The sequence below is a fragment of the Squalius cephalus genome, assembly GCF_949319135.1.
Source record: "Squalius cephalus genome assembly, chromosome: 19".
NCBI lineage: Eukaryota > Metazoa > Chordata > Actinopteri > Cypriniformes > Leuciscidae > Squalius > Squalius cephalus.
In genome coordinates, this window is record NC_137140.1 from 11051811 (window position 1) to 11067603 (window position 15793).

The 15793-nt window shown below is 38.9% G+C and overlaps 1 protein-coding gene across 2 annotated transcripts in view; it reads right to left on the bottom strand.

Moving 5' to 3' along the window:
* Window positions 1-15793, bottom strand: part of ccser2b (coiled-coil serine-rich protein 2b) — an 86926-nt gene that overhangs the window by 11532 nt on the left and 59601 nt on the right. Inside the window, exons 7-11 of one of the 2 annotated variants that reach the window (XM_079850820.1) lie at window positions 14037-14117; window positions 9535-9621; window positions 6622-6732; window positions 3398-3485; window positions 1880-1919 (exon numbers count right to left, since the gene is read on the bottom strand). In XM_079850820.1, coding sequence (XP_079706946.1) covers window positions 1880-1919; window positions 3398-3485; window positions 6622-6732; window positions 9535-9621; window positions 14037-14117 — 407 coding nt within the window. The remainder of the gene's footprint in view (window positions 1-1879; window positions 1920-3397; window positions 3486-6621; window positions 6733-9534; window positions 9622-14036; window positions 14118-15793) is intronic. The other variant, XM_079850819.1, reaches the window with a different exon arrangement.

Sequence of the window (15793 nt, forward strand, 5' to 3'; positions counted from 1 at the left end):
ACAGTAATCGATTGTCGAGTTCGGGCGCATGATCGTACGTAATAAAAATATGTGCGTGAACTCGACAATCGACTACTGTGGACTTCAGCCGTAAACAGGATGTAAATACAGGTATGAGCGCTGGCTGAAATAACATCACTTTTATTAATATCTTTCACATCTACTGCAGTCAGATTCACCCGCGTTCACTCTAAAGGAATCACTCACATGGCTGGTGCACTTGTAATGACACATCAAGGATGTTAAGAGGCTAAAAGCAGGTTTAAAACTTGCCCCATTGAAGTCAACAGGGTGCAAATTTTAAAAAGAGGATAACACGATGTAGGCAACACAGATTTTTGTCGTTGTTCTCTGTACTGACAGCACTCCAAATTTACAAAAAAATGAGCTCAATGTTAAAATTGACCAGAGTTCTCCTTTAACCTCGTGCACGAGCAGATCCATTTGCGCTCTGGAGAAGCGTTCGGTCTTTCCACTATCAAATTCCGTCATGTAAATAGCGAATCCGCCATGGCGTGACTGCAACTGGCAGTTAAAGGGAATGGGAGATTGGTTTATTGAACGTAAAGCCCAAAACACACCCATTACTCATTAAGAGAATAGAGACAACTCATTTAGACCATGCGCCTGGCACGCCGACCATTTTTCCCGTTGTTTAACTAGCAAAAGTGGATTTGGACACGCTCTAACTGCACTTGCGCCATGCGCTTTCGACCATGCACTTAAGATTGTTAAAATAGGGCCCGAAGTGTCTTTATAATGTGTTATTTTGTTAAATTGTAGGGCTTGTTTGTTTTATGGAGAGCTTGATTAATCAGGCCAATACTAGTCTAATAACTACACCTCTTCCTTTTTACTATACAATTGTTTCATTAAATGTCTACAAATGTATGCAATTGATCGGAGATCAGGTGAAAACCATACAGACATTGGTTCATGGGTTCCCAGAGGTCAAATTGTTAAACATAATGTATTTTAAAAATACATAAAAATACACCCTCAAAAATACATGAAAAAACAACATAAAATTTGCTTTTTGTCAGGAACAGACCCAAATTCAAGTCTTTATGTAATGATTTTCGTCAAATCTTGTAGTTGTTACGAATTAAAAATTTGCCTCTCAAGAAGTGTTAGGCCAAAGGTTTTACATTAGTGATATCAAACACTCTTGCCTGCATCGTCACAAAGGGGATCGAGATAACATTTCCAGCTATTAACAAGCAAGCGTAGCGGCTCAGAAATCTATTTAATGGTATACTGAAATTAAAACTGTCATTGTATATTTTTGTGTCCATTACATTTTATATATTATTTTTATACTCTGAAGTGGTTATGTTTAGGTTTGGGGATAGGGTTAATAAATTTAAAATATATCTATTACATTTGTACAATTTATCTATACAAATATATTTATGATATAATATATTTGTAAATATTTTATAGTTTCTTTAGCTGTAAATATGTAGTAATATTTCGTTTTTAGATACTGTCAATTCACTGTACGTTTTAGTATCTATTAAACATACAAAAATTGTTTTTGCATCGTAAACGTTACCTATTCTACCTATGTATAAACAATGAGACAAGGCTAAGGAGTCTGGTACTGGTCATGTCTCCAACTCTGGAAGTAACAGATGTAAACTTAGATTTCACAAAATTATATGGGTTGGTCAAACAGATAAGAGAGAATGAAAGACACAGTGGGCTTGACAGAAGAGAATGAAATACAAAAAGAGGTTTGAAGAAAGTCGGCTTCATGAAAACAGAATGAACAATATAATGCAGATGGACTGTCCTCACAGTACAGAATACGAGACCATGCAAACAGAGAGGAAGGGGTTGAGAGGATGTTTTATAGAAAAGACAGGCAGTACTATACCACGCAGTGTCTCTGAAGTAATGAACTAGATGCTCCACTCCTTTTGCCCGAATTTTGGAGAGGCAGAGGGAGAGAAACAATAAGGAAAAATCAGTCAATGAAAGATATGACAGGGGTAGAACAGGAAGCATCATCAGCACACAACACACACAACATGAAGGCAAACTTTTTTTACTAGCATTATTACAAAGAAATGGCAAAAATTTAACAGCCAATCCAGCCATGACAGTTATCTAGATTTTGCGCTTCACGTGACAAATAAAAGCAAAAAGAAAAAAGGGGAACTGCATTCAGTGAGATTCCATGCTCATTAGCGCATCTGAAAATTGGCAGAATTAAGGTTCTGTCTGGACTACTCAAAGTCAAAGAGAAAGAGAGAGAGAATATAGGTGTCTAAGAGTCAGGTTGTCGTCGTCTTCTCTAAGAGATCCCACAATGCCAGATCAAAGACTGTAATGACTCTCTTTCTCAATACCTGTCTCCCACAGCTGCCATCTGACATATTAGTACTCATCACGGCTTAACCACAGCTCGCAAGCTCTTTCGCCAACAAGCATTGTGGGGAAGGATCTTTCTGTCAAATGAAATCTTGTTTATCAGACGTGATGGCAGCTACTGTATGGTGATTTACTATACAGCTGATCCTTTACTCATCCTCATGTTGTTTAAAAAAATAAAGGGTTCCAAACCAGGCTGCTTATTTCTATACAATGAATGAAATTAAATGGGTACTAGGGCTGTCAAGCCTAAAAAAAAAGACAAAAAGGCATTATAAAAGTATCATAAAAGTAATCTATGTCTCTGAAGCTAAGCAATAGGTTTTGAGAAACAGAAGTTTAAGGGCTATTTACTTCTGCTGTAGCTCTCAAATCACAGTTCAAACTTGACGTGTCAAGATGAGTTGCCATCAAGTTACATCATTGGGTTTCATGTCTCATGATCAAACACCTTGTGTCTCATGAATGTTAGCTTGAACAAGATTCAAAAGCTGCAGTAGAGGTATGTTCCTCAAAAAAGCTATCATATGCCTGAAAGAAAAAAAAAAAGGTTGGAATGACATAAGGGCGAGTAAATGATGACGGTTTTCATTTTGTAAACTAACTGATCCCTTACAGTAAGGATCTCTGTCACGACTGTATATTTTTAGGCAATGAAATGACAAAATCTGATATCTCAACAGCAAGTTCTCTATTGAAAACAGCTCAGATCTTCTAGGAAATTTAGTTGAGGGATAAAAGTACAGACGAACGTCATTCAGTGTGAGTATGACTGTCTGGCTTTGAAAACTATGCAGAAAAACTAAATGGGTCTGGAGATTCTAAACCAAGCAGACAGAGAGAGGATATAAGGTAAATGAAACTAAAAGGAGTGGAAATGATGGACTGATTCCGCACTGGAATGAGATAGGACGGTGGATTTGTGTGCATGGGGGCACAAGGGGGAGGCAGGCGGACATGCAGCAAGCACTGGGGCTAGTGCACAGACTGGTTCAGTTGGTCGGATGGTTAAGGGACTCACTCTGTCTGTGGTGACGTGGCGCACATGGCCGCACACTCCCCCGCTGTGAGTGTTGCCAAGAAGAGAGGATAGGGGCACGCAACATGCCCTGTACAGAGGAACAGAGAGAGAAAAGCTGATCCCTGCACCATACACATACACATCCTGTACATATCGATACAAACACTTACAGTTCAACAGAAAAAAAAATAAATTCAAAAGTGCAAGCCACATATAGGGTGAATTCAGGTTGATTGTGACACTTTTTCCTAGTCATCTCAATGGCAGAAAGTGTCCCATTCAACCTGTATTCACCCCTACTTGTACTTGTAAATGTGGTAAAATGCCACTTTTATCTGCTCTGTCAAATTAATACTAGTCTTGCAGGGCCAGACTTTCAAATTTTGAATTAAGACAAGTGCTCAAGAGTAGCATTTTGTCATTTTTGTTCAATATGCATCACATTGTCCATTGGGGCCTTTCTGGGGCTTGGCATAAGGGAACACTGCTACAGTATGTTCAATATTTCAAACCTTGTTTACTTGTAAAGGCAACCAAAGACAAACAAAAAGAAAGAAAAAAACATACTAGTAACTAGTAGATGCAAGAACAATATATAAAAAACAACAAAGTATAAACATGATGTAAATAAGACATCCGTTCACAGGAGTTTCAGCAAGAATGCAGAACTTCTGAACAGAAGTGACTGACAGCTTCAATGATTATAAAGTGAGCACTCTTTCATTGCTTTCTGTATACAATACAACCCAGTCACAATTTGAATAAAAGTTTTTTTTCATCTGCTAGTTGCGCACAGCAAAGTTTCGGGACTGACAACCGTATTTAAATGTGGGATTGAATTTGACATTGCAATGACTCACGTAGTCATATTTATAGTAATGATTACTTAAAACTTTTATTAGCATTAACAATTAACATTAATTTGATTTTGTAAAATATTTTTTTATCTTTGTAAAGTCAAATACTGAAATCCTTTTTGCTATGAATAAAGAGAACCGGGAAATTTTACTGGTATTGGTACCGACTACTGAAATTCTGGTATTGTGACAACACTGTTCTCAATAGGCATAGTACACACTCAACAGCGCACAACATAGACTTTTTCATTTGCCCTTATTCCAGAAACAAATAAATTTCAATTAAAAATGATTTATTTTGTCCATTTAACTTTGATGTTTATATAATATTTATAGTTAGAAAATAACAAAAATCTATTAAATTTGCTAAAAGGGTTGCAAAAATGGCAAATCTTTTATAATCAATGAAAAGGATACTAAGAACCCTTTACTAACTATTGAGGAAAAAAAGTTTTAGGCCCCATTTAGTACACCACCATTCATGAAAAGTGCCGACTAAACACAGGCAAATTCAATTAGGATCACACAGTCATCACTGCCACACTTTGGGCTGTTTCGTTCTGCCGGCCGTCAACATTTTCCTCTGATCTGATCCCTCGAGGGGTCTTTTCTGAATATTAACTGCATTGTTTTTCCCTGTTGTCCATTACCCTTTGAGCACAGAACCACAGACTGAGATCCACTGAACTAGAGTGATTTCTTCCAGAGCCTGCAAGAAATGTCACATCATCACACAATTCTGTTACCAGGCAGGACTACAGACAAAGTTTGTTAAGAACTGTCAAGACAATAAGGACTTTTGCATCATCCAGTGGCAGCATTTCTTTGGGTTCAGTGCAATTACAAACTGTTCCATGACAGATTTCTCAGCATGGTCGACTAACAATACTGAGAACAGGAGAACAGAGCTGGTGAACACGCCAGCTTGGTCACTTGTCAGTAGCTAATGTAAATTTAAAAAAAAATCAGTCCTAAAAATTAAAATATAAAAATCATCAGCAGTGTTCGGAAACAAGCATTCATTTTGCAGATTGTTGCCATTAATGAAGTAGAAATCACATAGCCTTTTTTCACCCAAATATTAAAGCTGTCATCATTCATGATTACAGACATGTTGAGCGCATGAACTATGATCTCATCTTTGCAATTTGATTCCAGCACAATAAAGAATGCTTTCATCATAACTAACAGTGAAAACACAATGTAAATAAGAGATTTGTTGATTATAATGAGACTATTGATGAAAGGGACTTTGTCATAACAGGAGTTTTGGCGAGAGTCCAGAACTCAGTCACTGATAAACTCGCACTGTTTGATTGACAGCTCCAGTGATTGTAAAAAAAAAAAAAAAAAAGAGTGTTGTTATATATAGCTTTCTATATATAATTTTATCACAGTTTAAATAACAGATTATTTTCATCCTACCTAGAGAAACAATGTGAAGTTACCCATTTAGTCACTGGTTTGATTTACTGACATAGATAAAGAATATCTGACTGTACATAAATCATTACATATCAGAAATCACTGGTCACGGATCAGGCATTAGAATGAACACAGTTACTTACATGTTGTGCCATTACTGTCGAGTCCATATCATAAAAGTCTGTTTGCAAAGCCTGTGCCGAAATTGCGACTGATTTACCAAATAATCCACTGAGAAATGTACCGAATCCAAATAAATAATGTTCAACTGAGACATTCACATTGTTGAAAATAAATAACCACATTCTTAGCATTAGGATCCTTTGTCCTATTATAGGCACATTCCACAACGAGTCGTTCGCTGGGCTTGGTTACAATATAAGCTGTTTTTGGAATAACAAGGAAGTTTTCAGATCTGAAACTTACAGGATATTATTATAGTATGATGACCTTTTATATGTCAAAAGCTCAAGGAAATTTTGTTTTCTCAGTTCATGACCCCTTTAAAAATAATGCACCACCAATACTAAACCCTACCCAAAACCTAACTGACTGTGTCAGCAAAAGCAAATGAGAGATAAAGACGCAAACTGAAGTGCGTGTCGAACGTAATAAAATTTGTTGGTGTTTTACTGCCACTAGTGTTCATTTCAAATGGGAACTGCAGTGAATTGTATGTATAGGTACGTTTTTCCAATGAGCCTACAGTATGTTGGAAGATTCAAAAACACGCATGGCGATTACACCGACCAGTCAAAAACCCAGCCCCTAACTTCTTTCCTCTCAGATACATGAGCATCCTTATTTCCACAGAGGTGATTGAAATAATTTGGCTTATGCCTCTGTCAGTCAGTACTATTCCTAATCATGTACATAATATAACCAATAATGCAGTGATAAAGCTGACCTGACCTTGTTTTCTATCTCTGCATATATACTCACATTATGTGGCCTCCACAGGGTTTGAGTATCCTTGTCCTGATGCTCCGCTGACTCCTTGTAAGCCTCTGACCCCTGCAGGCAGTAGCACTGCATATCCTCTACTGGAGAAGACTATGAAAAATAAAAATATATGCTGATGTATTGCTATGTAAAACAAAGTATAATTAACAGGAAACAAATGTCACACTGGTCTCATCACATCTGTTGTGATTCCAGGAACATTCACAATAGAATACAACACACATTTCAATAGTACAGGTCCTTTATGTCTAAACATCATGAACATTCATAAACACAAAATAAGTGTGAATTTTATAAAAATTTTCAAAAACATGTATTACATCCCAAAATAAATATATATATTTAATTTTTTTTTTTAAAGAAAATTAATCCTATTTAGGACCATTGAGCCTGAGGTATTTTTGTATCTTGAAATGACAGTTCATGACAGTTAGCAATGCAAATAAATTATATATTATTTAAATATGTGAAGTATACAACATGTGGTAAAATCTAATGAGAATCGTTATTGAGAATAATGGGAATTACAAAAATGACAATAATTTTACAATGCAACAACAAGAAATATTTGCCAAAAAAAAAAAGCTTAATTTTCTTTATGCAAAATATAATTTCTTATTTTCATATGATGTTTTCGTGAAATTCACCCTTACACTGAAAGCAGAAACAAGAAAAATACTACATTATGAGCGAAATAAAAATGATGAGAATAGATCTGAGTTTTGATTTAATGTACAAAATCTAATTTAGCAACAATATTTCACTATGTCTGAGAATATTATTTCCTCTAACAATATATCTATTCATGTTGCTTTAATAAGAAACTAAATAAATAAAGGCAGTCTCTGCATGCAAAAGTTTGAGTTTGTCATGAATAATCAGTTCAGCACTACCTGTTTCAAGACTGACTCACACACATGCCCTGTATTCAGATATATTTCCCTTGTGCAATATTTAAACTTAATCTGGAATAAATGGTGCTGGTGCAAAGCAAACCTTTCTTTTAAAAGCACTAGATCAAGTTTAGATTACACTGAAATACAATCACAATGCCTCAATGCAAGACAAGCAGATCAGAACACATTGTGTTTCCAATATGTATGAAGACAACATCTATTTATCCATCCATCCACCCATCACAGTTTAGCACCAGTGTGAGTTAAATCGTTGTTATATACTGTACAGCTAATGTGCTCTCATTGGGCACATTTCTGGATGTTCATGTACATTTATGATATATAAAAATAAATAAAATCGGTAACACTTTAGAATACTGTTCCATCATTAATGAATGACTACACAGGAACATGAGTAACACAATATTAACATTCTAGCAACTACTATTAACTAACAAGAAACTCTGATGAACAAATTAGTAAGTAAATTTATGTATGAACAAGCATGAAGCGGTCGACTCAAATGTATTAGTAAACCCTGCATCCTCTGACTGATATCAGAACTGCTAGTTTGTACCCTGTAGAACACAACCCGGTTGACGTTGAGTCTCTATGCGACATCGGGTCCCTAATGAGCGAATAATTGAAAGTATGGGATATCCAGAATAATCAAAGATCTAAATCAGGGGTGGAGAACATCGGTCCTGTAGAGCCACAGTCCTGCAGAGTTTTGCTCCAACCCTGATAAAAACTCACCTGCCTCTAGCTTTCTAGTAACCCTTAAGAACTTGATTAGCTTGTTCAGGTGTGTTTAATTAGGGTTGGAGCAAAAACTCTTCAGGATTGTGGCTTTTCAGGACTGACATTCTCCACCCTGATCTAAATGAATACATAGCCATTATTTACGATTAGTTCCTAATTATGTTTTTTGTAAGGTTTTGGACAGTAATGACTCAGGTGTTACTACATCCTTCTAATGTAATTACTAATTATTTGGAATGATTGGGTGGACCAGACATCAATCTGAGGGGGCCAGTGCCACCCTGGCCCTTATGTAGCCTCACAACTGGCTTGTAGTCTGTTTTCAGTTTGGGGTTTCTTTATTTTTACAACGGCTGATTTCCCATTTACTCATTTACTCAGCCTCATGTTGTTCCAAACCTGTATGAGTTTCTTTCTTCTGTTGAACACAAAATAAGGCATTTTAAATTTTGTTGAGCTGCTTTTCCACCATCGGGCCAAACCGTTCTCTTTGCTTAACCATTCCATTCCATGCCAGCTGGCCAATCTGGCATGGATAATGTTTCATTTTCCACTGTGGGGCTGATAACGGAGCTCTTTGGAATGTAATACAAATGCATCAGTCGTTGCCTTGGTAATGCAAGAGTTTACAGATGATATGATCAGATATTTCTTCTAATTTGTGTTTATGTCACTCAAATAGCGTGCTTAGCTAGCTACAGAGAAACTGGTAGCTAGGCAACAGACAAGCGACCAACCCTGAGTTGCGATGTCACTACACAAATTCTAACAGCACAGTTTGACAACTGTGCAGAGAATTTTGGGCCAAGAAGGGTTTGTAATCGGTCCGTGCCATAACGGGCTCAAGTGGAAATACAACTGGAACCGTTCCTTACCGTTCTTAGAACCATTCGGCCCGGCAGTGGAAAAGTGGCATTGGTAACCAGACAGTTGACTGTAGCCTACGATGGAAGTCAATGGCTACCGTCCATTGTTTGATTACCAACATTCTTTAAAATATCTTCTGTCTTCAACAGAAGAAAGAAACTCATACAGGTTTGGAACAAATTGAGGGTGAGTAAGTGATGACAAAAAATACATTATTAAAATCAAAAGTTGTATTTGTTAACATTACGTTACCAACCATTGAATGTTAAACCATCCAATGATTTAGTATAAATAACACGCTAAAATACCACTTTTTTTTCAATGTTTAAAGTTAGTTACTCTCAAATATTTAGGCTATAATACGCACCAGCTGCTGGGAAAGTTCAGCAATCATCCTGTCTTTGCTTCTGAGCTCATTTCTCAGTTCTTGAACCTCTTTCAGAAGCAGTGCCACCTAGAAAATAACAGTAGACAAGGTGAACCTTCTTTTTAAATTTTTCTTTTGCCAAATTAGAACAGGGGTTCTAATAAGCATTACATGCTTATTTATTAATAGCAAAAATATTACACAATAGAAGCATTTGTTTTTGTTTTGTGGTGAGTTGGCGCTGATGTTGGTGCATTAATCTGAATGAGTGGTGCAATGGACTGTGCACATGCTCAGGACATGTAAGAGTTGTTGGCTCACTTGGAATTATGTCAATCTGGATCATGCCCCAATCCTCATAAAGACTTTAGGAAACTTCTTTAGTATGTTTGATATCAATATGCAGTGGTCAGAAGAGACACAAACAACGCGGTCACCGATCAAAAAATAATAAGTGTGAATCAAAAATTTTAAAATGCTTTTTAAAAAAATAGTAAGCATGAATATAATTAAAATTATATTGCACAAAACTGAAACATGAATTTAAAGTTATTTAAATTGCACGCAAAATCACCATGTTTTTCACCTGTACGAGTCTGACCATCAGCAGCATGGGTTGCATTGGAGTGACGTCAACTGATTGATTGGCTAGAGGAGGAGCTGTCAATCTAGAACTAGTGCACCAATGTTGACGCCCCCCATTTACTAGTGAATTACTAGTGTTTGATGTCCTTTTTATTTACAGTTGAGCCCCGGCCCCTGAGAAACTCTCTGCACATCCTGTCACGAGTCCAGTACTCCACCTCTTCATTCCAATTCGCCTGAATACTGATTCCCAACACCTGTGGCTGATTAACCGGGACCTGCATAAAAGCCCACACTCACCTTCACTACACTGTCTGGTCTCGTTTCTCACACCAGTGCAAGACTTACCTGACTCGCGATCGCGGTTCTTCATCTTCATCATCGTCGATCAGTCTTCATCTTCATCTTTGTGAGTCCCAGTCCATCCTGCAATATAGATAGACTGTTGTCTCTAGTCATTCAAGTGCCTGCTGGCAATCTATGATGTTTACCCATGTGTTTTCCTCTATTCTCTTTTATAAATTCCTGTGAACGATCATCCGTTGTCTGTGCTTCATCGTTTTGTGACAGAAGACCAGACCGCTATTGTGAAATGGATCCTAGTTCACCAGCTACGTCAATCGCTTCTTCATCCGCTCATTGCTCCCTGCACGATCTGCCTGCCGGTCCCATGGCCTTACTAGCGCCCTTCTCTGGCGAGGCGGAGAACTGCAGCGGCTTCCTAGCCCAGTGCACGCTGTTATTCGAGATGCAATCACAGTGTTTCACCACGGATAGAGCAAAGGTTGTGTTCATTATTTCTCTGCTCTCTGGTCGTGCACTTCAGTGGGCCAAAACTATCTGGGAGCAAGCTGGGCCAGTATCTCAGACTTTGAATGCCTTTCTTACACAATTCAAAGAGGTATATGATCAAACTGCCACCTTTCTCTCTGTGCATGACCAGTTATTTCACCTCAAGCAGGGAAAATCCTCTGTGTCTGAGGATGCGGTTTTTAATCCTTGCCGCCGCAAGCCGATGGAATGAGCCAGCACTCATCACAGCCTACCGACAGGGTTTATCACTACGATCCATCACTACGTTTGGATCTTGCCATTTATGACAACAGCTTTGGATTGGAAAATCTCATCCAACAATATATCCCATGTGGCCCAGCACTTAAATGCATGTGATTTGGAACTTCCTGCCCCGCATTCTGCGCCCGCTGCGGCTGCAGTCTCAGCACCTGCACTTCATTTCAGCCAAGGCCCTCATCCATTCGTGCTCCGCGGGAAACTTAATCTCCAGAAACTTCATCAACCATTTCCGCATCCCGCAAATCCCTTGCCAGAAGATTGATGTTCACTCCATCCTGGGGAAACCACTTGGACGAGGTATCATTACTCACTGCACTCACATTGGTGCCAATAATTATGAAAATATCTCCTTACTGGTGCTGGATGGATCAATATCTGACATCATCCTGGGACGTCCCTGGTTAAAATATCTTAACCCTCATATCTCCTGGACATCTAGTGACATTCTCTCCTGGAGTGACAGCTGCTTTGATACCTGCTTACAACTTCTCTCTCGACCCATTTCAACCATCTGATATGCTCCTCCAAGCAACCACCATCGAGGGTCACGAACAGCACCAAGTCGAAATCCCAGAGGAGTACAGGGTGTTCCAGGATGTTTTTAGTAAGCAATTGGCAACCCGTTTACCACCTCATAGGCCATGGGTCTGTTCTATTTAATTGCTGCCAGGAACCACCCTGCCTAAGGAAAGAGTGTACCCATTATCCATCTGAGAAAAAAATGCCATGGAGAAGTATGTAGAAGAGGCTCTTCACCAGGATTAGCTATCAAACTTGCGTTGGAGGAGTGGCATCACTGTCTGGAGGGAGCCAACCATCCATTTGAAGTGATCATAGACCATCGTAACTTGGAACATCTCAGATAAGCCAAGCGCTTGAATCCTTGTCAGGCCAGATGGGCTCTATTCTTCACCCGGTTTCACTTCACCGTGACTTGATCCTGTATACATGCCCCTGACCAATCCAGAGCCCATTCTCCCTCCACTGTCAGTCCCATTCAATGGGCTCTAGATGACCAAATCACAGAAGCTACCTACACCGAACCTGCTCTGCCGGGCGGTCCTGAGGGAAGAACCTATGTTCCATCGGCTCTGCGACTGTACATCTTCCCGAAGGTAAAATACATCCGCTGCCCATTCCTCACTGACCCTGGTCACACCTAGGAGTGGATTTCATCACTGACCTACCCATCTTTGACTCATTCACCTGTATCCTTGTAGTCATGGACCGTTTCTCTGAAGCCTGTCAACTTATTCCACTAAAAGGACTGCCATCTGCTTTGGAGACTGCTGAAGCCCTATTTAATCATATGCTCTGTAACAATGGTTTACCCGAAGACATTGTTTCAGATCGCGGATCTCAAGAGTTCGGAAGACTTTCTTCCATCTCCTTGGTGTGTCAACTGGCTACCATCCTCAATCGAATGGGCACACAGAGAGGTACAGATCCAGTAGATATTATCTTCCATGTGCAGAGTATGCTAAAACTCCCTTCATCAGCCCACCATAGGTCTAACACCATTTCAGTGCGTACTCGGCTTCCAGCCACCCCTGTTCCCTTGGTCAGTAGAGCCGTCAGAAGTGCCAATTGTGAAGTGCCTCCGGTTGAGCTGGACGGGGATCCCATTTACGCAGTCCGTTCCATCCTGGACTCCTGGCGACAAGGCGGCTGACTCTATTACCTCATCGACTGGGAAGGTTACGGCCCTGAAAAAAGATCTTGAGTGCCGCGTGACGATAATCTAGACCCTACCCTACTCCAGAAGTTTCACGCCAACCACCCAGATCATCCTGCACCCAGAGGAATAGGTCATCCTCGTCGTTACCACCGTCGGTTGTCAGGTGCCGCCATGGAGGGAGAGGTTCTGTAACAAGTCCAGCCTTCCCATCAGCGTCAGACCCTACTACTCCAACTCTCCATTCCAATTCGCTTGAAAACTGATTCCCTACACCTGTGGCGGATTAACCGGGACCTGCATAAAAGCCCACACTCACCTTAACTACACTGTCTGGTCTGGTCTCTCACACCAGTGCAAGACTTACCTGACTCCCGCTCACGGTTCTTCATCTTAATCATCGTCAGTCCCGGTCCATCCTGCAATATAGATAGACTGTTGTACTAGAGTTAAGTCATTCAAGTGCCTGCAGGCACTCTATAATATTTACCCGTGTGGTTTCCTCTAATCTAATCTAATCTGGGGCGGCAGTGGCTCAGTGGTTCATGTAGATTGTCTACAAACCGAAAGGTTGGTGGTTCAATCCCCGGTTCCACCTGACCAAGTGTCGAGGTGTCCATGAGCAAGACACCTAACCCCAGCTGCTCCCGACGAGCTGGATGGCGCCTTGCATGGCTGACACCGCCGTCGGTGTGTGAATGAGTGAGTGAATGGGTGAATGTGAGGCTATGTAAAGCGCTTTGGTGGCCATAGGTCTGTGAAAGCGCTATATAAATGCAGTCCATTTACCATTTACCATTAATCTCTTTAGTAGATTCCTGTCATCCGTTGTCTGTTCTTCAGCGTCTTGTGACACAACCCAGTATTGGATTGATTTTAAAAACTTTAAATGTACTTCAAGTGTGCATCAAGCACTTTATAATTATATTTATAATTAGCATGCATGTAGTTTTCATGACTTGAAATTAAGAGACGTGGAATATTTGCACTTAAAAAAAAAATCTCAAAAAAAAAAAAAAAGATATACAAAGATACAAATGTACATATGACTTCAAAGGTTAAACACATGGATTTATTTTATTATTGGGAAAAACTGGAAAACATCTAAAAGATTACACTTGAAAAAGCAAAATGTCATGGATTTAAGGAAGATAAGTTAAGATCTTACCTTCTGATCAAGTAAAGATTGGTCAGTGGATTGTGGAGTATAAGCCTCTAAAGTCTCTTCAACTGAACCATCTGTCTCCATCTGAAGCAAACAACAAACAAAATCAACCTTGTAATGTGGTGGGAAAAATTGCTGCAAATTAGTCATTTGTTTTATCAATACAATTGCTCAGTGTTTAGTGGTCGCACTAGACTGTTTTCGTTCAAATATGGAAGACCAGTAACATAGTGGAAGACCAGTAACACAAGCTCATAAAAAGTTCTGCATTCCGCTGTGTACAAAAGTTCCAGGTTTATATGTACACACATACATATATATATATATATATACATACATACTCACATTGCATGTACGTGTGTGTACGTGTGTGTGTGTGTGTGTGTGTGTGTGTGTGTGTGTGTGTGTGTGTGTGAGTGTGTGTGTGTGTGCGTGCGTGCGTGCGTGCGTGCATGTTGATTATTTCATACACTGGACTGTTGTATTTTTAACCCATCAATCAAAATAAATAAATAAGTAAAAATGAGGCACTTGCTTGAACTAAAAAAGTGACAGTTAACATTTTGAAATACTCTCAGAGAGTTGACAGTAGGAGACTACTGGTATCCGTAGAAATATTTTGGAAGAGAATCGTTTACCCACTCTCTCTCTCTTTCACAAACACACTTGAAGAACCCGTAAAAGTACATTTGTGTGCATAGGCCCCATGATAAAAAGGAATGGACAAGTAGTAGTATCCTTTCATCCTTATGTGTGATCTTTCCATACTCCCATAACATCTTACACATCCTTTTATCCCTTTAAAAGCCTTAAGTGTAACTTAGGGAGTTGTAAAACTCCTCTAAGGAGCTCTAGAACATGTCCCTCCTATCAGAAATGATCTACAATCAGCTTTATAGAGACAGCTTGAAGACTAAAATTTCATCTTTTAATATAATTTCATTATTTAATATATTTAAAATTATGTATCTGTATTATTATTATTTATTAGTATTCATAATACTAAATGAAGTTTAAAATGCATGAGTTAGGCTATAGATTGCATGGATACATGTGTTTAAGGATTATATTTTAGACACAAGGAGGGGAGCTGGGAGAGTTATACATTTTGCTTAGTGGTATGTGTGCAATGCAATGTTCACTGAGCAGAGATGTTCCAATGATGATGATACATTAAATGTGTACAATTGGAATGTTCTTTACAAGGAAATAAATGTTTTTCAACTGATGCAAATGTACCACAAATGTATACACTGAGAAATAGTTTCTTAATATGGAAAGTGGATTGTACCATGTGTAAGCATGAGGTATACGTTCCATTTTTAAACATAAGCAACATGTTTTTCTAAATGCTGTTCAATAAAGATTTTTCTTGGCAAGATATCTGGTGTCCTGTTCCGTGAATCAAATAATAACGGGGAAAAAGGCTAAGAGTTAAAGCCACAGCTTTGTGAACAGTGCTCCGACACAGAGAATAGTGCCTCAAATGACCCGAATTTGAGTCCTGGCATGAGATCCTTTCCCTCTCTTCTCTCCCATTGCTTGCTGGGAGTAACTGAGTAAAGTTAGGGAGTAAAGCAATACTGTAACACATTACTTTTAAAAGTAACTTTCCCCATAGATTTCCCCAACACTGATTGGCAGTATCAAGTCATGTTAACATGTTTCGTCATGTTAGATACTGATTATTAACCATATTTATTCAATGTTATCCACATTATATTTCATCTCCAACAACATTGTGAACTTTTATAGAGATA